The sequence below is a fragment of the Tribolium madens genome, unplaced genomic scaffold (genome assembly GCF_015345945.1).
Source record: "Tribolium madens isolate multiple individuals breed KSU strain unplaced genomic scaffold, Tmad_KSU_1.1 Scaffold_1;HRSCAF=32;Tcas5.2_LG8, whole genome shotgun sequence".
Taxonomy (NCBI): domain Eukaryota; kingdom Metazoa; phylum Arthropoda; class Insecta; order Coleoptera; family Tenebrionidae; genus Tribolium; species Tribolium madens.
The window spans coordinates 7,168,741-7,190,856 of record NW_025400984.1 but is presented as its reverse complement, the minus strand read 5'-3'; the positions used below and the strand labels follow the sequence as shown (position 1 = coordinate 7,190,856).

The 22,116-nt window shown below is 35.4% G+C and overlaps 1 protein-coding gene across 5 annotated transcripts in view; it reads right to left on the bottom strand.

Moving 5' to 3' along the window:
• The window catches only part of LOC123004478 (ABC transporter G family member 14), a 44,979-nt gene that overhangs the window by 2,903 nt on the left and 19,960 nt on the right, over nt 1-22,116 (bottom strand). For 2 of the 5 annotated variants that reach the window (XM_044397787.1, XM_044397786.1), the window contains 3 exons: nt 13,454-13,500; nt 315-861; nt 8-263 (listed from right to left, as the gene is read on the bottom strand). In XM_044397787.1, the coding sequence (XP_044253722.1) occupies nt 8-263; nt 315-861; nt 13,454-13,491 (841 nt within the window). In that variant the 5' untranslated portion in view covers nt 13,492-13,500. Of the gene's footprint in view, nt 1-7; nt 264-314; nt 862-10,218; nt 10,362-13,453; nt 13,501-22,116 lie in introns of those variants that run through there. The other 3 variants (XM_044397784.1, XM_044397785.1, XM_044397788.1) reach the window with 2 other exon arrangements.

Below are 22,116 nucleotides of genomic sequence, written 5' to 3'. Positions count from 1 at the left end.
GACTTACATATAAAATCGGCTGGATTGTAATGTGGCATGATATTCAGTCCAATGTTGCTAAAAAAGTCCACTACCTTGCAGGTATCACCGAAGTACGCCGTTTGTCCGTTACATAGAAGCAACAACTTATCACATAGATGGAAAATCTGGGACGAGGGTTGGTGAAGGGTAATAACCACAGTTTTGCCCTCTGTGACCGCGTACCTCTTCAATGTGGTCATCAGACTATGCGCTGCATGCGAATCTAACCCCGACGTAGGTTCCTAAAAATTCCCTTGAGAAAATTTCCTCAAACTTCAAACTCTTTGACTTACATCTAAAAGCATCAAGGAAGGGTTCGTAAGCAACTCACAGGCGATATTCGCCCGTTTCTTCTCTCCCCCGCTCAACCCCCGTTTGATGTAATCCCCAATAATGGTATCTTGGCAGTGTTGTAGCTCCAAAACGTCGATAATGTGGTCAACGTATTGCATTTTTTGGGAGTGGCTCATCGTGTCTGGTAATCTCAGTCTTGCGGTGTACTCCAAAGTCTGTCGCAGAGTCAAATCGGGGAAAAAAATGTCTTGTTGGAGTACGTAACAGATTTTTCTCTTCCATCTCTTGCACAGTAGATCTCGGTTGAAGAAAATTTGACCAGAATCTAGTTTCAAGCGTCCACTTAAACAATTCAGGAGAGTGGTTTTGCCGCATCCGGAGGGGCCCATGACGGCTAGGATCTGGCCAGGACGGACCAAGCCATCCACATCTTGGAGGATCTGACGAGAACCGGCGCTCACGGTGAGGCCGCGAAAGGCCAAATGGAGCGGGAGTGGACGGTGGTCGGTTATAAGACATGGAAAGTGAACTGTTGCTGTATCTACCCTGTAAACAAAAAAAAACTCACTGATTTATAGACACGAAACCTGTGTTTAGTTTTATACTTGAATGACTACCAAAGAAGTCATTTTACTCGGATTGTCTGCGACAAGATTGAATCGTTTCAAAATTGCCATATGATCACTGGAATTAGATGGCATGTAACGACCCGACATTTTACTTTATAATCATCAGTTTCTCACGCACGAAGGTCAAAAATTAGTCTTGTGGAAAGATCAAAAACATCAAATAATAGTCAATATTGCAAATCTACAGTTGAATTTACTACCAGACTCATCTACATGGCAATTTCAAGCAATCAGGGAAGCTTAGTTAGCACATTCTACCCACTGGCTTCTTTAATGAGTGAACTAAAATAGTCCAATCAGTGTTTAAAAAAAGGTTGTAGAAAATATGGTTGGGAACAAAATTTTTGACTTCAGGACTGGGTTTAGACTAGTTTAGATTAGTTCTGAAAGTTCTCCCTGTCCTTCGAGCAGGTGAGCAAAGCGCAGGAAAGCACCAAGAAGGTGCCTTTTTATGGTTTCTTGCTTATATTACAAAAATGGTGCGTGTTACAAAAGAAATGGTTATGTATTAAATAAAACCTTATAAAATCTATTCGGTTTTTTTGTATTTTAAATAATTTTCGAGCAAATATCGCACTCTTTAAAAAATATTTTTTTGTTTCACTTTGTATCATGGTGCCTAAATCACGTAAGTTTACAGCGAAAGTAATGTGATGATCATAAATTGAACTGTAGGCCTCTGCAGCTTATAGAAAATAGTCTTTACGTACCTTCCTCCAAGAAATAGAGATTATTGTTCCATCTCTTTATTTTTCACTTCGGTATCATCGTCGCCAATATGTTGTGTTTGTAGCCACACATAATGGGTGAAATACTAACATTGCTATTTCTCTTTTAAGGTTTAAAGTTTTATTTTCTAGTTGTTTCGTATCGTCTTAATAAGTGAATGCAAATCTGACTTAACCAATTTCACTATAAAAGGCATAAAACGGCATCTTCTTGGTGCCACAGAAACCGCGCTGAACTTAAAAGATCCTGAAGTAATAAAATTCTTTTCACAACCAAGCATTCTACATTTCTTGTTCGTTGACTGGACTACAAAGATTTTACTAAACAAGGCGGAGTTAAAAAAATGACTTTACCAAATTTTTACTAAGTTCTTCATCTATTTAGTTTTACAGAAAACGTTCGTTATCCAAAGAAGCATCTGCTGATAGCAAATCGTCTGCAGAATATACAGTTGTCGACAAAAACGCATATAAAATTTAAAGTAGCGTCTTGGTTCATCGTTTATATCTTTAAATGAGTGTCCTAGAACAATACACTGCTAAATTCCAGTCAAGAGGTGTTGCCAACAAGCGAATTCATTTTGACAGGTGCAATTATCAAAGTGTTGACAGCTCTTGTTGCCAAGTGTGTTAAGAGATGACTTTGATATACCGATATTGTTAACAAGTCTAAATTGGTTTACTTTGTCGGAAATTTGTCTTGTTGCAGAACCATTTCGAAATGACAAGTACTTCAATTGGAACAAAATGTTTAAGTGTGTTACCATCCACTTTTAACCACTTATCGTTATTTACAATACCGTAACAAATTATACATCGAGTGGAAGAAAGTAATGTTTGGACGATATTTGTGTGTGTAATTAGTTTCTTTAAGAACACATGGGAATTCTCATGTGTTTATCACCGAAACATAAACAAAATCAATTTTAACGTACCAATAACTTTGTAACTTTGTTATTCCCAAAGTAACCCGTCCCCTGTGCACTTTTTCACGTGCCAAAGCACAATTTACCCCAAAAAATCCGGAACTGACAAAAATAGGCTTTATTAATTATTTCCGTTTCCGTTTTCCCTTCGGTTTCATTAAGTCGTTCACTATTCGTTTAGTGTAATGTGTATTTGTTCAGTGCGTTGCACCGGGAGGTCACCGGAGTTCACAAAGGTCACGTGTTGGAGCCGACCCAACATCGATCCCTAGACTGGCATCAGACTACCGAGCGGAACAAACGAAAAATACACTAGGATTACGTAATGAACCAAGTACCCACAGGTCTCGAGGGGATCCTCGGCCCGCAATGTTTAATTGCAAAATAAAGAAACAAGAGTGGTACATTACGAGAGCCCCGTACTTTAATTATTCCTAGTACATGGCTCCTGGCAATGCTCTCGTGAGGATTTTTTTCCAACAAAAGAGATTCGCACTAATTAAAATAGAGATTTTATGTGAAATATATTTGCAAAAAATTATAAGCAACTTGGAATTATGCCATAAGAAACTAAACCCGTAGCGTGCAAGCCAAGTTCTTTCAACTTTTTGTACCATGCTCTGGAGAGTTTCAGCGCGTTTGTGACTCGAAACTTCTTCCGGAGATGGGTTTGAATCCCTAATCGCGATTTCGGGCCGACTTTCTATCGATAAGTAGATATAAAAAATAATTGGAACATCTTTTATTAACCCCAACTCCGTTCGATCCTTTTTCCAATAATAATTTCGTAATACTCCGCAGTGGCGTATCCATAAAGTTCTTATTTTCTTATTGACTTATTAAAAATCTGTGAAAATTAAAAATGTAATCAGTCACCAAAATCTTCAAAATTTGCCTTCAGTTTTTATTGGATTGTGCCAAATTGTTACACAAAATGTTTATCGAGTTAAAAAAGTCAGCCCTATTACTCCAATTTTTCATAAGAAATATGATGCAAAAACAATGGGATTTATCAAACACTGTGTATAAAATTTGTTAAGAATAAAATAATGGTGTGGGGAGCTGGTAAACTCCCCTAGATACGCCACTGTTTATCGTGAAATTGGTACAAAATGGCCATAGGTTGGAGCATGCAAGATTTATGTCTCCATCAAAGTCGCGGCTAGAGTCCAAGTTTCGAGTGATAAATCTTGCAGAAATTTTGAATAATGAATCACCTGATTTAATACCTTGTGGTCTAAAAATGTTTTTCGTGGGGTGAGCGTAAACAAATACTAGATAAAGGCTTATTTACGAGCAAACAGTGGTAAATTGGGTTGATAAGAAACCTCGAGGCGCCAAAGGATCAACAATTGATGTAGCAGGACTGGGTTAAGCATAGATCAATGGAGCAGGAGCAGTGTTGAAATATAAAGTTACAAAAATAAAGAGGCGTGCATTGCATGCATAAAAACATTAAAACGACGTGAGTTTGTGAAGAGATCAATGACCTCAGCCGTGGTTTATTTTTGAAGCGGCGATATTGTTATCTTTATATGTAATTTTACTGGTCCGGTATGTGTGTCAGTCGATATGTCATAGAAGCAGATAATTTGATCCGGTTGCAACAAAAGAGATTGGACGATGATGGTGTCGAAGAAGGTGGATGTAGAATTTTTTTCGTCGTCCTGAATACGACTAACCTACTAACCTAATGACGTCACAGATCGTTGAACCGTAAATATACCACATTTCGGCAGGAACACAAAATCACGACCAATCATCGATTCGATAGAAAATCGAAGCCGGTCTGGCCGTTTTATCCAACGCTGGCAAACATTACAGAATCAACATTCTACTACTTAAATAACTTTTAATTGGGTTGAATACTTGTACTAGCACGCAAATTTATTACGTTGTACGCAGGAAAAACTCCTTTTACACGAACACCGTGTATTAGAGACGTGTCGCAATAAAATCGCCGGCCTTAAACACTTTTCCCGGATAAAAATCCCAGCGGATGATTGCGCCAAAACGCTTTATTGTGGCCAATAAACGTACGCAAGAAATCGACAATTTCGACATGTTTGTATTTACAGCACAATTTCGTAAATACCGCAATTTTGACGAGGTGAACGGTCTGTCTGATAAAAACCAAACAATGACTGGAGCGTTGCCGGACTGATAATTCCAGTAACATCATTCTTCCCATCAAAACACCCAAATTTTTTTACTAAAAATTTATTGCCAAGCAGGACAGACTTCTCCCGCGATGACATACATTCACCAAAGTGCATACTTTCGACAAAGGAAGCGTTTCTGGGTTTGCATAATGGAAACATTTCCCATACGAATGCCGAATTTATGAATTATCCCAAAATCTGGTAAAACTAATTTTTCCCGCTTTCTCGAGTTACAAACCTTATCTAATGCGAGCAATTAACCTTCTAGAGGCACCAAGAGGCCAATTAGTTCAAACAACCCAAAATATATTACACCGGTTGGACAAATAGTTCTAATAAATTATTTCCACTTGGTAATTAAACCAAACCAATGTCACCTCCTGTAAATACACTTTTCTGTGTTTTTATTGGGTTAAATGTAATTTTGATAAACATTTCCTAATGTGAGTTTACTTATCAAAGTTCGACAAGGACACAAATTAGGCAAAAGTCCCTAAATATTAACTCTTTCAAACACGCATTTAAGATTTCATTGAACTTTCAGCAGCATCTAAAAAATTGCTTTGCTATTCATTTATGTGTCTGTGACACCTGGAGACAAAAAACCTATTAATCATGAAGAATATGAGGACTTTGGTGACGGTCGTCTTAGAAGGATTTAAAAGATAAGCTGAATATTTGAACTCCTTTCGACATTGAAAGTAGGATATCGAGCTGAAGTTCAAAAGAACTGCCATTTCGGAGAGCAATTCTCGGCGGTAATGGCCTTTGTTGAGTTTGTCACACTGCAGTTGGCTCGTTTCAAAGACCCAAATCCTATGGAGATGCCAATATTGACCTTTAAAATTCTGTTTTTATTGGGCAAAGAAAAGCCACTCCAGGAGGAGTTTATTAATGCTTTTATTGCAGTTCCTTAAACGGAATATTAATAAAAACAGAACAATTCTCCGTTAATTGGCAAAGCTTATTCAGACCCAATATTTACATCAGATACAATCTTCTGAAAATTCAACATTAAATTGGGGAAAACTTCAGGGCATTCATGATTAGAAAAATTGAAACTGAAAACTACCAAATCAGACCAAAGCATATTAAAATTTTTTGGGTTCTTATAGAATGAAGAGATAAAATTGTAGTTTTTTAGTAATTTAGAGGTAAAAGAAGCGTGTGTGATCAAGAGTCCGGCTCGTTAAGTAAGTCCCATCGACATACCAGCCTTGAGACTGTCAAGTTTTCTTTGAAATAATCGATTAAAGACAATAAATAATAAATCAAAACGTAAAGATTGTCGAAAGGAGAAAAACAAGGCAATTGTCGATCGCTTAGACCGATTATGGTGGAGATTAATGTTATCGACCGTGGACGTCAATTTATGCGTAAATTGGCGAAAAGTGTGTGCCAGAAAGTTGTTATCGTTAAAAAGTTCCCCAGTGTCCAATCGAAGCAATCAAATTCGTCAATTTAGGGGTCCGCAGCTGTCCCGTATCGAAAATAGCGAAGCAATAGGCGAGGTCAAGCGATCACTTTGCAAAAGGGGGCCCATTAGCAATACTGCACGCTTTCTAGATAATAAATCAATTAGGGCGTTTTTATTTATAATACATGGCGAGTTCAATAGACTCGTTATTGGTGATGTCAAGAAAAAAACGTCTCCCTCGCGTGCTTTTCGCCTACATATTACGCATAGAGTGCAACGCTTGACATCTGACCTGAAAATTGGACAATGCAATTGCATATTTTTTCGATGGCAATTATATAAAAGGCGCGTTGAACTCGTGACGAATTGTTCAACCCCAGATGTTGCCGTTTGCGATACGTTGACTCCAAAGGCAAGGAACTTTTTATTGGCGTGGTTGCATTCGTATACCGAATTGTGGTGCAATGATCGACTTTTGACCTCCGGGAATTGGTGCAGATTTTTACCACCCGGCAGTTGCGAGGTTATTGGACCCTTGACAGAAAAACACCGGATTAGTCCGGACCGGTCAAAAATAGACTGGCAAGCCTACTAAAGGGATGATGTCAAAAATTGTGCAAAGCGCAACATAAATAAGCCTTTCGCAAACACAAAACAAATAAATAAGGCATAAATAAGGCATGTGCCACCGAAATAGATATTGCAATTATGATGGTGTCGTTGACCGGAACACTAGGTTAAGCTTGCGCCTACCAAGCGGGTCAGGCTGCAAATTTGATAACCTGGCTAGGCTGACGGATTGTTGACATTTCTTCAGCGGTATTTTTAGTGCATATTGTGTTTATTTTTCACGAAAAAAACTGGGTTAAGACACGACAAACAGCGCCTCCATTAGTTCGACACACAAATTCGCTAAAAATAAACAAAAATCACCTTGTCGAATTGTTTGTTTTTAATTAATTTCAACAAAGAGTTTTATGAGATGCTTGTTTCGGGCACAAATCAACAAGTCGCGGCTTCTCATTGTCATTTAACGGTTGTCATAAAACGTAACGGTCCTTCCCCAAATTAACTTCAATTTCTACTTGATGAAGCTTGTTTACCCCGAGAAGTGACAGTGACAAGTTCGCAGGAAGATTTCCTGCGATTCGCTCTCCAGGCGCCACTTTCATCATCCCGGATTCGTAAATGAGAGAGAGACTCCCGAAAGCTTCCCGGGTCAAAAAACCTATTCTTTTAAATCTGCTCCAGTTCCGTTCGTTTTGCTGACTCTTGCCAAAAACCTATTTGCTGGTCGCTTACACGCACTCGCCGGGATTTATTACACGCTGCAGTTCGTTATTTTTAATTCTTTGTTCGATTAAAAGCGGATCAAGTGGACACCTACTCGAATGATTCAGGCAAAAAAATAAATTCTGGACAAGAGTCGAGATTTCCGGTGCTTCTATGAGTCAAAATGTTAATTAGAATTAAAGCTTAAGCCAATCCGAAAATGGCGACAGAAGCCAAGTCATGCCATTTTATCCTTTATATTTTTCAGCCCACCAGATTTTTACACAATGGATCCAAGGCTAGACACTGATTCAGTCCAAAGCTCGACTTTTTACACAAATCAAGAGCTATTTCGACATCGAAATCGTTCCTGCTAGACACATTCTCAATTTATTAAACCACTTTCCAAGGAATTAACCATTCATATCTGGACTTTAATAAAGATAGATGGGAACAGCCTGTTTCAGCTTATTAGGAGACGCAAAAAACAATAAAAATAGAGTGGTTGGTTACATAAAACTGTTTACATTCAAGCACATTCTGTTTCATAGATTTGTGTTGTTTATTTGCATCGTTTATATTCATGCATACTTCCAAGCAGTGAAAAAATAAAAGAAAAATCAGACAACAGTATAATTAATTATCTTCCGTTTTGTTTGTCAACAAATTTATGTAAATACGACAGTTTGCGCACTTGACGAAGTTTAATTAAATCTATCGGAGGTTTCAAAATCACAGGTAAGAAATAGGTAAAAACAAAACCACGAAGTATAATTACTGTCAGAAAAATAAGATCAAATCAAAGAGTTGCATAACAAACTGACCTCAACCGAAATAAAATGAAAAAAGAAAAGATTTTGAACTGCGTATTAGATTTTTGCTTGGCTTTTCCAAAATCGTTGTTCCAGTTGAAGCGGTTCGGAGAAGTTCTTGTAACCGTGTTAAGGTTGCAATGGCTTCTCGAAACAGGTTTATACTGTTAAAATTGACGTTATTAGAGATGTTAATGTCTGCAGCCGTCGATAAGTCGCAAGTGTTCGCAAATGCAAATCTTGATATTTCCTGCTTCTTGCGAATTCCGTCGAGGTTTCTATACAGGATCTCCTGAATAACAAAAATTGCGCGTTGTGTGGGAAAGACCGGGGTATAAAGAGGCGGAGCTTTATCTCGACTTAAACCACTAATCTTTTAATTTAAAACGCTCACGAAATCGGCAAAAACGCCGGCTTAATGGAACGTATAATATAAAAATAATTCTTGCCTAACCCGTGCGTATTATGGCTGAAGTTCCTCGCACCCTGATGTGGAAATTCAGAGATACCATCGACCAAAAGTCGATTAATTGTCAATTTTGTTGACGCAACGGCATTTAAACTGGCTTCTGTTGGGTGAAAGTCGTCGTGAATGGTTATTCAGACCCGAAGACCTCGCGAGGTCGCCGGTTTGTTTTGAGTTTGTTCTGCGCGACATAATCCAATTTTTCTTAACAAAAACTCAAAATTTCACTGTCTTTAAATTATTTTTTACTAGAATTAATGTCGCGGCCCCTATGCTCAACACCATGCAAAAGACGAGAATCATAGTTTTTAGGATTTTTTCACGTGTTGCGTGAGTACAAACCGCAAATGCGATTTTGAAATATAGTTTTTGAGAAAATTAGTTCATTGGTTTGCTTAAATGAAAGTGCAGCTTTAGAGAAACTCCTGATTGCTCATCTGCATTAGAAGATGTATTGCATCACCGAAGTGATCCACGGACAATTCAGAGATGAAAGGTGATATGGAAAGTTGTCATTTTTAAATGCCCCGACGTAGATTTTATCTCGTTTGTGAAACTGCACTTTTCTTTTTTGGCATATGAGATAAACGTGCAGTGTCCTGACTTTTAAACATTGTTACTTAACGTGTAGAGACATAACAATTATCTTAATTAGATTACACAAGAGTACAATGTAGGTTTTCAAAAATTTTGTCCACTTTTGCTTAGCAGAGTTTTGTTTCATTTGCCAAAACCAAAGACCGGCTGAAAAACCTTCATTCTCCTGAATGATGATGCACAAAATTCGCAAATCGGAATTAGTCAAATTAAGTTGTTGAAGATTTAAAAAGGTGGTATTGAAGTGACTCGTTTGTTTCCTTAAATAAAGTGACTTGGCACATTTTAGTGTTTAATCTTAGCTACTAAATATGTAGAAGAAATGAAGGATAAGTCGCAAAGACATGACCTGTTGACTGAAAAAACATAAAATACGACAATAATGAATGACAAGTGTAAAAACACTTTATTGAATAGATAGAGCCATTTACATCTCTTATCATTTTAATGGTGGAAGACTTATCTTAATCTAGAAAAATTGTATTGTTAACTACTTTTCCAAGAAGAAACTCTAAAATTTCCAATTTCCAAAATGTTCCTCAGTGGTCAAATAAGAAAAAAATGTTTTACTGTCCACTGACCACGAAAACAAATTGCTGTTGTAACCCGATCCTAGCTCGAAGTCAGAACCTGCCAAAAAAACTCCACGATAATTAATAGCGTATGCTAAACCGACCAAAGCGTGTAACTAGACTCCACAATTATTTCTTGTTTCCATTTAGGAAGCGCTTATGTAAGTCCGTCATCCAAAGCAAAGAATCACGAACGGATATTTAAAATTGTCCGAAATGTGTTTTTGACCGTAAAAAACTCTTTCAAACGACTGTAACCATTAAAATTTTACAACCACTTGAATGTTTATGTAGAACCGTCTTGCCAAAATTTAGGACTTACCAGCTGTCATCCCGCATCTTGGAGGTGCACACACGACACTGATTTCTTCTGATTTAATTGTTATTCTCTTCTGTACCATAATTATTTAAAACGCATAATTGTAATAACAAATATTTGAGTTTTTTTATCATTGTTATCAGTCGTTGACATTTTCTTAATTATTGTTCGTTTTTTGAAGGGATTTAGTCGAAGAAAAGGTTCCCAAATAACTGCTTGTTTCTACGACAACTTGGACAAAATTTCAGACAACTTTTTAAGATTTGACCGATAAGCGAATTTGGGATGACAATGACAATAACATAAAGATTAAGTCTAGGATCATTTCTATTGTCATTTCAAGCCAATAGCCCAAGCAAGATTACTTTTTTAAACAATAAACGACGAGACTCCAGTATCTTAAAATGATTAAAAACACCGGGTCTATTTTTTGGCTTATCACTTTGTACAACATTAAAATATATACAGGGACTCCAAAGTTCAAACTCAGTGCTACTGTGAAGCAAAATAACCGAAGCTCTATCGTCTCGTTCAAAGTGATAATAATGTCTTTAAAACAAAGCAAGTATAACAAAGAAATATTTTTGTTTTAACATTAAAGAACAATAGCTGTAATATTTTATTACTAGGTATGATTAAAAATTTTATTCTTCATAAAATTAGAAGATTTTACAAAGTCATCCTCTTTATTTATATTATTATGACATTTCTTTTTCTAGATTTTTGTTTAAATGATAAGAAACATTAAAATTAATTAAGTGATAAGAATAAACAAATTTTAAATTAACAATTTAATAAATAAGCTCAACTAATTACAATAAAATTTAAAAAATCTTTATTTTTTAAATTGAAGATGTGAAATAGATTGTGCATCAAAACATGGCAAATATGACTACGATTCGACATTATTTTATAGTTATATAATTACAAGAAAGCTTTTAAAAATTAAAACAAAAGACGAAAGTCTGGCTTGCTAATTAATGTTGATATTATCGTAGATTGTGTAGTTTATTATTATTATATTTATTTTTAAAGATAAACTTTTTGACACTTTTATGGTTATCTAAGCTCCCTTGTGTCTAGTGTCTTTTTTTTTTTGTCTCAAATTATCATAGCAGCTTTATAGTAAAATTGTGGCAGCCACTAGTAAATAATTGTGTTTTTGTTTATTTTTAGGTATTGTGATATATTTTTAAAAAAGTTTGTGTAAATTTTATAAACTTGAGTACAAGGAGCAAAACGTGTAGTATTTATTGAGTTGTAATTTCATTCAATTGAGTAAATTCCCATTGGTATTTTGTTCTTACATATCAAGAATTATTAATGATAAGTGTCAATGACCACCTTCCACTTTAGTTAAAAATCCAAGCTGTATTTTTAAGCAGGAAAGTCACTGCTCCTCCATTCTGAAAGATTCCTGAAATCTGTCCGTGACTGGTCCTTCTCTCACATTCGTTAATTGGTTCCAGCGCTGAGTCATAGACTCCGGTACGACGAAATCGATTTCCTTATGTTCCTGCAAGCCATCCTGCTAGAATGACAGTTGGTGGGCCGTCGAACATTTAAACAATTCGGCTGGGCCGCGTGTACCGTTCGTCGAAGGTTAAACGCCATATTATACCGTGTGTCCGACCAAGCATGGATGTGTGGCAAGATGGCGCCGCCATCACAGCCGCCGGTTTACTGACTGAGTAAGAAGTGGGCCGGAGGTCGTCGACCGCTCGCGAAAGTTAGCGCGCGCTCTATTCGAGAATATCCACCCATGACATTTGCCCAGGACAAAGGACCTGGCAGGATAACGCGCCAGGAGCGGCTCGTCAGCAGGAAGCGAGCCCAATAAATCAGAAATCGGTTACGCCACTGCTGGCATGTTAAAACCACGAAAATGCCGACTTTAGAAAGTTATTCTGTGACGGAAAACGATTTTCTTTGTTGAGGCTTTTCAACGACTTGAAAGTAAAAATAACGGAAAACACTTATTAAGATAACTAAATAAATAAATAAATAAACATGGCCTGAAAAGTATAATCTCCCGTTTCGAATTTACTAACAAATCGTCTATTCATCAACACGATTCAAATCACTTTATTGAGTTGCATCACGGCTCTGATTTGGAGTGGGAATAAGGTTGAGTGGAACAAAAAATGAAGACGGCTCAATTAAGATAATTGTTACATCAAAAGATTCCCCGAAACTTTATAGAGTTTAATTAGGAAAGTTGGAAATCTTGATTGAAATCAGAATCAGAAGAAAAAGATGGGGGCGGCGGCGGCTCGAGATCTGGGGCGGAATCTTCAAAGAAACCATGAATTATATCCCATCCTTGTGCTCTAATCCGTAATAATCATTTAGATTGCCCAAGGTATGTTGTAATACGAGTTTAAAGAAATGTTTTTACTATCCTACCGCAGGAACTAATTTGACCTTACTACAATACTACTTGAAAATTGAATTTATTTATAGGAGAAATGTAGTAAAAAGCGAAATGATAGTAAATTACAATTAAGTCCGTAAAACCAATTTAATAAAGAAATTCTTTGAAAGATGGGAGAAATCTGTAGAGAAATTTGTAAGAGCAAGTACACCATAAGATGGCAATGAATCGATTAAAAAACAAAAAGAAATTGAAGCAAGTTCTAAAATTACAACAAAACAGAAATTAAATGTGTGTGATGATACAAAACAAAACACCTGACAAGAATATGTGGTAAAAATATTGTTAATTTTAGGCATTTTAGCCAAAAACCAATACTCAACAAATTTGAAGTTTACCTTACTGTAGACATCGCTTTATTTGTCAAGTAAAAGTAGTCTTAAAGTGACAAAAATAATGTAATGGAAATTTATCCGAACTCAGTGATTAACCAACAATTTGAATATTTCATTTTCGAATTATCTTTCCTGAATTAACCACCGCATCCAATAGCACCACTATTTTTTTTTTTTATTTAAATTATATGGAAAACGCAAACTGAATGAAAGAAAAACGGTATTATATTATTGTTTGAGAATGAACTGTCCAGTATTTGTTTTTTAAATACGTTTCGTTCAAATTTAAATATTCGATTTATAATTCAAAGTGTATCTTTTCCTCGAATGGCAGCAGTGTTTGCACAGAAATCTGAATAAACTTAATATTGTTCAGCATGAGAATGACCAGAACTGTCGCAACCGAAATTATGACTTTTATGGAAATCACTGAATTAGGGTCATCGGCGATCATTTCCGATCAACTTACATAATCCTAGAACGCCGGATTGGTGCGATGAAAGGCATCGAGCTTACCTGAAAAAGAAAAGCTCCATCAGTGGTGTTGAAAAAAACGAATTAAGAAAACTGACAAATGACCTCCTAAGCACAATTGCGTAATTGAATTAGAAACGGAATGGAGGCTAATCGCGCTATAGTCGAATTAGTAAAATTCCGAAGTTTGCGAATTGTGAGCGTTTCCAGATGCTCCCTACGCCCGAGTCTCGTATAAATAGAATTGCAATCGAGAAGGCTACATGTATTTATCAACAATCTTACGCAATGGGTTGTTGCTCCGAACATTTTTCTGTTTGGTAAGATTACATTTACTTAAACAAATTCGGTGTTATTTATGTATAGGGTTACCAACGCAGCGTTGGTCATTCAACTTTACGGTCTATTGTTCGATACACTCATTAAAATACGTAAGATGCATTTATTAACAACGCACTCGGGTGAATTAGTTGTTCGTTTTTTCCTCACGGCGACCTCGAAACTGATGGGGAAATCGACGATGATAATCGTCCAGAAATATCTTCCTCTTTGTCGTCGAGGACCAAGAATGCGACCAGATTGTTGACCTGTGAAGAAAGTTTCCAGACACTACCAAAACACGCATTCCGGGTCTAATAGAACTGTTCATGAAGACTAAAATCACAACAAAAGACGCAAATTATACGCACGAGACTCTAAGCTAATTTTGACGAGATCTATTAATAAAACCGCAACACGGTTTATGAGAGAAAGGCGCATCCGATCGGATTATACACAATTTTTACCTTCGAAAGGAGCACAGCCGAGAAAACTCACTTTCGGAAAATTTCTCCAAGATTTTCTGAATCGTGGCGCAATGTTTAGGTCACTTCGGCCAATTGCATTTAAACCTTGACATGTTTCAATTGTTTTCAAACGCTTATAAATTAATGCATATTTCATAGACAAATTAATTTAAAAATTGCTGGAAGCAATTTGCTCAAAATTATCAAAGCGTTTTTGAAACCAAAAAGTCTTATTTACCAAAAGACAAATCCTTTATAATTAATTACCTTCCAAAGTCCATGTGGAATATATAGATAATTGTGACTGCCAAAAAATCAAAGCAAATAGTTCTAACGATTAGATAATGAAATAAATATGAAATAAAAGTTAAGAGAAAAAAAAAATACCAGTGCTCGAGTGCTAAATGGTCATTAAAGTAAATATATGTTTCGTAAAAAAACAGCTCATGATTTATAAGAATAATTTCCTAATGTTGGAAAATCAGAATAAACATAATGCAATAAAGCGGTGATTATGTAAATGCACGTATTAGTTAAATAAGAGAGGATTACCAGAATTGATAAATGACCGGCAATGACGCCACTTTTCAATGCACGAATCATTTTTCTTCATGATATCTTCCATTAATTTCAATAAAATAATAATAGGTGAATAGTTGTGTGCTTTCTCTACTACTAGTCTTGAAGTGTTTATTATGATAAACTTTGCTAGAAATTAACTAGAAATTAATTCCTTGAAATGTGAAATGTGAATCTGTATTATTAAATCTGTTCCGTTTTGCTAACCTCAATGGCATGAAACAGACTATCAATGAAGAAATTAAAATTGAAGAAAGTTAAAAAACTAAATGGGATGTTCGAATTAATTGTTGTTACAATTGGCAATTGCTTCAGTTTGTTTGTCAACATTAAAAAAATTGATTAAGTTGGGTGTAATAAACTTGTCCCAAATTCGAAAATTCTATAAATTACAATCAGTCCATAGTCAATTTGTTTGTCCTTTCCCATTGATTACATCACGCAATTACCGCATTTTTAAATGAAATATGAAATGGTCACAAGGATGTGCGTCTAATAAATCAAAAAAAGTCATTCCAAACGCCACTCCATCTTCCTTAAAACAATGATGAAGACAAATGGCGTCCTTTCATCAATTCCAATAACGCAAAAACGTTCAATTTTATCGCTTCCAACATTGGCACTTCATTAACGCGAAGGCTGGCTATTAGTTTCATAAAACCCCAAGGCTAAATAGATAACGGACATGAATCCTGATGTTTGGACAATATCCACTTGCAGGACTAAAAGCTCAATTAGCAGCCAGCAGTGCGCTAATAACTGTCATTGGTCACACACGCGTTCAAGAATGTCGCTCCACCATTTACCTGATTTCGATCCACGTCTCATACAGCTTTCCAGTAATCAATTTTATGTTTGTATACATTTGGATACATTCCGAGGATTTTTGTACCGATCGCCCAAAAGCCGTGTTTATCCCCGCCGATGGAAGTGACACCAATGCGATATTTGCTTTTGAAACGAAGAGTAGACAAAACACTTGAGATGCGAAACACAATAGAAAAAAATGCAGAAATATCTGCCGAGGAGGTCGCCGACCTCGCAAATTGAGCTAAGTTTAAAAATTTGTAAGTGGTGCCAAAGCAAGACATGGCGAGCTTTTTTCAGGTTTTTCATGGCGTTTTGACACAGGCAACAAGAACATGTGGAACAAGGGACGGACGATAAAATCTACATCAAGCCGAAATTATGAAACTCAAACTAATTAATAAAAAAAGGAAAAAGAAGTTTTGAAAACAATGTTTCGCATTTTCCGTTTAAATATCAATGCTTCTGAGACAACTTCTAGTTAAAGAAGATATGTAAAAACTGGCAGTGCGTAGAGTGTAAATTCTGTACCTTTTTGTCATTGAAATCTAAATAGAGCTTTAAGAATTATTACAAATGGTAAATAGAGCAACAGTGCAATATCTTCTTAGCTTATTAAAAACAATGCCTGCAATTTTTTTTATTAGTATCCAAATTAAAATATTTTGAAACAAAAATTATGCATTAAAAAATTTAATGATTTAAAAACTTGCATACGGACATAAAAATTTGCTTGATAATTAAAAAAAAATCTGGATAAATAACAAAAATGAAAATATGTACTCCTATAAAAAAATAACGAACACAGAGGACAAAAATTTCAACTAAAATATTGTTTTAATAGAATTCAAATTTAATTTTTTTATGTTCACAAATTCAGCTGTTAAATAATAGCAATCATTTAATACATTACATATTTATGTAATATCTCAACGAATGATTTATGCTTAAAAAAGTGAAAAATAAGAAATAGAAAGGAGAAATAAAACTAGGTAGTTGGATTCATTGAATTTTCAAAATAGAATACGATAACCACTTACCACTACCACTACCACTTTTTTTAAATAAGTATTGTACTTCATAAAAAACATACCAAAAAAATAATAAAAACCAAATTTAAATTTAAGAAAAGAAAAACTAAACTCTAGTTTAACGATGTATTGTCCATCTACTGACGACCCATTAGGCGGATACTTTTCTTATAAAGTAAAATGATAATGATATCCATTGCAAAAATGCTGAAAATTCAAAAAAATGGAAAGTGTATCAGAGACCTGTAAAAGAATGAATGTGTCAAAGCTCTTTGTTCTAAAAATCCTTTTTCAGAAACCGTTTATTTCGAATAAAAAACTTAAAGATATAAAATTGAACTGAAAAGTTTTAATCTTGTTTCTGCTGGCGGAGGAGCGTCTCCTTTGTCACGTCGATATTGGTCTCATTTCGAAATAAATAAAGAACGTGTAAAGACGCACGAAATCGAAATTATATAAACCGTTGGTCCTAAATGGGTCACCAACTCATTCGAAGAACCAAGCGTTGTTTTCCGATGGTTTCACCTCACATCCTCTTCGTAATTTAGGTCGCCGCCATTCACCGTAGATTAAAATTCCTATTGAGGCCGAATTTTTCCTGCAGCTCTATTATCTCGTTCGGCATTCCAATAAAGTGCCGTTTCCTCTCGTAAAAACTCATAAAATTTCGCAACGGCTTGTTCTAAAATACGTCAAGGCCGCCTCCTCACCTCACAGATTAGTTCCTGAGTCCGGTCCTGACGGAGTCATTGCCCTGGCCGAAGCAAGCGCACAGTCGGGACTTTCTCTTGCACCCGTGCCCTCTTGCGTCCCCTGCCCGAACCGAGCATTCTACCAACTTTAAAACTGCGCCATTTTCACGGATTTAGAGGGAGTGTCCAGAGAAAACGCCAAGAGTTTTCGCAGGGAAAAGCGGCGAGAGCGCCGCCGATCATAGATCATAGATAAATGCACGACCGGCTCTAAAAACTAGTAAACCGTTAGAAGAACTAGTGGAAAAACTAGGTACAATCCTAGCTGTATCTCGCGTAGTCACGATCGGCCTTTTTGTTGCTCTCGCTGTACGCTGTGTGCCATTTATTCATTCTTATTCTGATACACCGCCGACGGGGGAATTATCAAAATCCCGAGTCACTCTACACACTTTTCCACTACCTTTTTTTACTAAGGTCTCTACCTTTTTTACTAGGTCTCTACTAAGACACCCAAAAAACGCCAAGTACATACACATCCAACATACTTATCATACACTACCTTGCACCCGTGACTTCGTCCACGTAGATTTTCGATATAAATTTTTTTTTGTTTCTTAAAGAAGAAATGTGAAGTTAGTCTGTTTATATATTTTTTTCTTGATTCATCAACTCAAAACAACGCAGGAGCATCAGTAACCCGATGTTTAAAAGAATGACGAAAGTACGTTATAAACGCTTCACTTCGTCGAATTTTCAAAGTGTCATTTCTACACCCTCAAATCTCAAAATTTAAAATGTTACATTTATATTTTTGTTTAAATGTTTGCACCTAATATCATCCCGTTATGTGTTGGTTCTTGATAAGTGCCTGATTAGTGCACTTCTCTACTCTCTAAGAAAAATATTTTCCAAATTTCATGTTTCTATCTTCGTTTAAACATGTACACCTCATTTCACATGATTATTAAAAATCTCGTCTTAGTGCACCTTTACAACCGCCAAAGAACATATCTTCCAAATTTTATGTTTCTATCTTCGTTTAAGTGTTGACAACATATTTCACCCTTTTGTAAATATAATTTCAAAAAATCCTTTCTTAGCGGACCTCTACACCCAAATACTATGTTTTTATTTTCGTTAAAATGTTTAGACCCCATTTAAGGCTGCTTAGAAATTGATTATCAAAAATCCTCTCTTAGCGGTGCTCTACACCCTCTAAGGAATATGTTTCCCAACGTTTATATTTTTATCTTCGTTTAAATGTTTACACCCCATTTCATCCCCTTATAGATTGATTATAAAAAAATCCTTCCTTAACGAACCTTTACACACTCTAAAGAACATATTGTCCAAATTTCATGTTTTTATTTTTGATTAAAAGTGTACACCCCGTTTCACTCCCTTTTCTAAGGCGGTAAATGAGTTTTTACTTATTATTAAAAAAAAATCTTGCCCTAGTGCACGTTTACAACTGATAAGGAACATATTTTATAAATTTTTTCTTTCTATCTTTGTTTAAATATTTACACCCCATTTCATCCCCGTAGATTCATTTTCGAAAATTTTTTTCTTAGCGAACCTGTACACCCTTTAAGAATCATATCGTCTAAATTTAATGTTTCTATTTTCGTTTAAACTTGTACAACCCGTTTCACCCCCTTTTCTAAGAGAGTAAATAAGTTTTTACTAATTATTTTTGAAAAATCTCGTCTTAGTGCACCTTCACAACCGCTAAGGAACATATCTTCCAAATTTTTTGTTTCTATCTTTGATTAAACGTTTACACCCCATTTCACCCCCTTAGAAGTTGATTTTTTTTATCCATTCTTAGCGGACCTCAACACCTTCTAAGGAACATATCTGCCAAATTTCATGTTTCTAGCTTCAATGGTTTAGGCTGTGCGTTGTCTGTCAGTCAGTGACGGAACTCTTTTATATATATATATATAGATAGTTATCCAACTTTTGCCAGACCAAAACAACAAACTACATTTTACAGAATTTTGTCCACAAACGTCACATAAGTGGCCACTTTTATGACTAAATGTTACAAGCAAAATTTTTACCTTTCAGTCATGAGTAATTCTATTTTTGCGCCTAGGCTCTTTTACTTTTACCATGACATTACTAACATTTACCAATGTTATTTTGTCTCTTTCACTGCTTCAGCAATTTCTGGAGAAATATATTGTAGATCATCAGAATTCGAATTTTGCACTACTAACTGCACTAGTTAAATTAATAAACACTTTCAAAAATCTCAACACAAATTCCGATACTGACGCGTGATGTTTGTTTATAAGTGTTTTTATGATTTCATTAGTTGCAAAACGTCTTGATTATTTTGTTCATTTACTTGCTAATTACAGTGTTGTATGTTATTCGGAGTAAAAGTGAGTTTATGTGGTTCAGTTGAATTATTTCTTTACTACATTTGCTACATAAACTATAACTTTTACTCCTAATAGCATAATATACTATTATTTCATAAGATAAAGTCTCAGCTAGGACACTCTGTGTAACAATAAATGAATAAAAAATAAAAATAATAATAAAAATACCACTTTCGCAAAATTGAAAATATGTGTTTTTGTTATTGCACACCTGAGTCGTGTTTTATGGCTCACTTATTGTTTATAATATGTATTATACTAATGACATTGAAATTCTTCGACCTTAAACGAAGGCGATAGTAAGTAGATATTTTGTTATTACTTGGAATTGTTAACTGCCTATAGCTCTTAGACCGATTTCACAAAGTTGATAAAAGCTTCTAATGACTGCAGTTATCGTCTCTATCGTCTACCTCCACCCCCAAAACACCCAATAAAGTCAACATTCGTTTGAAGTAGTCAATTTCGCGTGGGCGCTGTCCAGATCCTGAAGCTCAACAGCAAAAATGTTAGGACTCGTTTTACTATTTCCAACGCTCGTAAAATGGAAAAAAGTTAATTACAGAAGCAGTTTTTGTTTATAAATCGGCTACTAAAACTGTATTTATGACAAGATACAATGCTCAGCATTCTGTTTTTTAACTATTTAGGTTAAGTTATGTAAGGTTAAGAATTGGATGTTTGTAGTAATTGTAGTCGATTTGTATACAATGCGCAGTTTTTTTTTCATCCATAATGAAAGCAATTGGTGCCGGTTTAAAGCAGCCGAAATCACCGTTTTACCAGAATAGAAGAGTGGTGAATGAACGAAAACTTTTTGTTATTAAATTACAACTTAATTAAGCGTTCTTGACATACTTTATTGCGCACAGTGTGGAAGTTTGACAGAAATTCAGACAAATTACAAAAAATAAATACTTCAAAAATCGATGAACCAAAAAAGTGACTCACTTGTAATTCTTATCTTAATCTCCACTATCAGGCAGTAATCTTGTCGGAAGTGAAAACTAACAAAATCGAGGATCGATAAATGTATTAAAAGCTCAACAAACTCCAAATTCACTAATTTATATAATTGATCAATTAATTAAAAATTTATTGGTCTAGCGAGGATAAAATTTTAGAAAAACAGCAACTTTATAAAATCAATTAACATAATAAAAACACGTCAACAACTTTTCAAAATATAAAAAATGTTTATTTGTTACCACACAGTGAAATTACTAGGAATTAATTTAATTTCGTTAGTAAATACAGTCAATTTAGTCTAATTTATGTTATTTGGAATTAAAACAAATAAAATCTAACATAATCCGTTTTGGAGTCACATACCGTCCAACCAACGTAAACTTATTAAATTTTAATTTGCTTAAAATATGTAGTCTCTCCATATTCTAGACATATAAAATTTAATCTAATCTAAAGCAAAAATAAATCATTTTTATGGATTATTTGACGACGTTCGAATCCTTTAATTTTTCAAATACTCGCAGATATGAGTTCCTTGTCCCTTCCTTGCAAAAAAATTAGTTATTTGTTAGCATTCGTTGATTTGTTCGATTCAGAAAGCAAGAAAACCGATCGCGAATCCTCCATCCAGCGATATCATTGCAGTAATTTCCCTTGGGCAATTAACGTATCCAGGAAGAGCGTCTTCCCGAAATTGGAATGCGTCCCAATCAGGCACAAAATCCCATTGACCAACAAGTAACCTTGGACATCGCTCCGGAATGATAAGGTCACATTAATTGTTTTATTATCTTCAATTTTCCCCTTCACAGTCGCCTAGGATCTAATGGGCTGTCATTGTATGCGAGTCCAAATGCTTAAAATTAAATTACAACTTAACACGAACCGCGACGTAATCCAATTACACTCTTTATAATATCGCGTGTAATCATTTTTACAACTTCTTCCTTTTTCAAAAAAACATCTTCTGGGAAAACTCGAGACGTCGTAAAGATGGACCCAAGTCGGGTAATTACAGTGTTTATCGCGATGGAAACTTGAATCGCGCCCCTTTCCTGGCCACTTGTAAATCTTGTTTATCAACGATCGAAAGGAGCGTTTGATTCGATTATTCGCGGCTTTTGTGCACGAGAAGTACAGTTATTTGTGGAATACATAACACTTTCGCCAACAGACACTACCTACTAACTGATTCTTGAATTCCACAAGTTTCATGTGAGTAGGAGGTCATTTTCTTCGAAAACACTGTTTGAAAGTGAAATTAAAGCAGACGACGTTAAGGTTTAAAAATAAATTCCGCATTTAGAACGCGAATTGGGCTTGCTTTTAACAGTCAATAATGACGACAAACAACAAAAGACAACATGATACAACCATTTTCCTTTCTTGCTGCAATAGT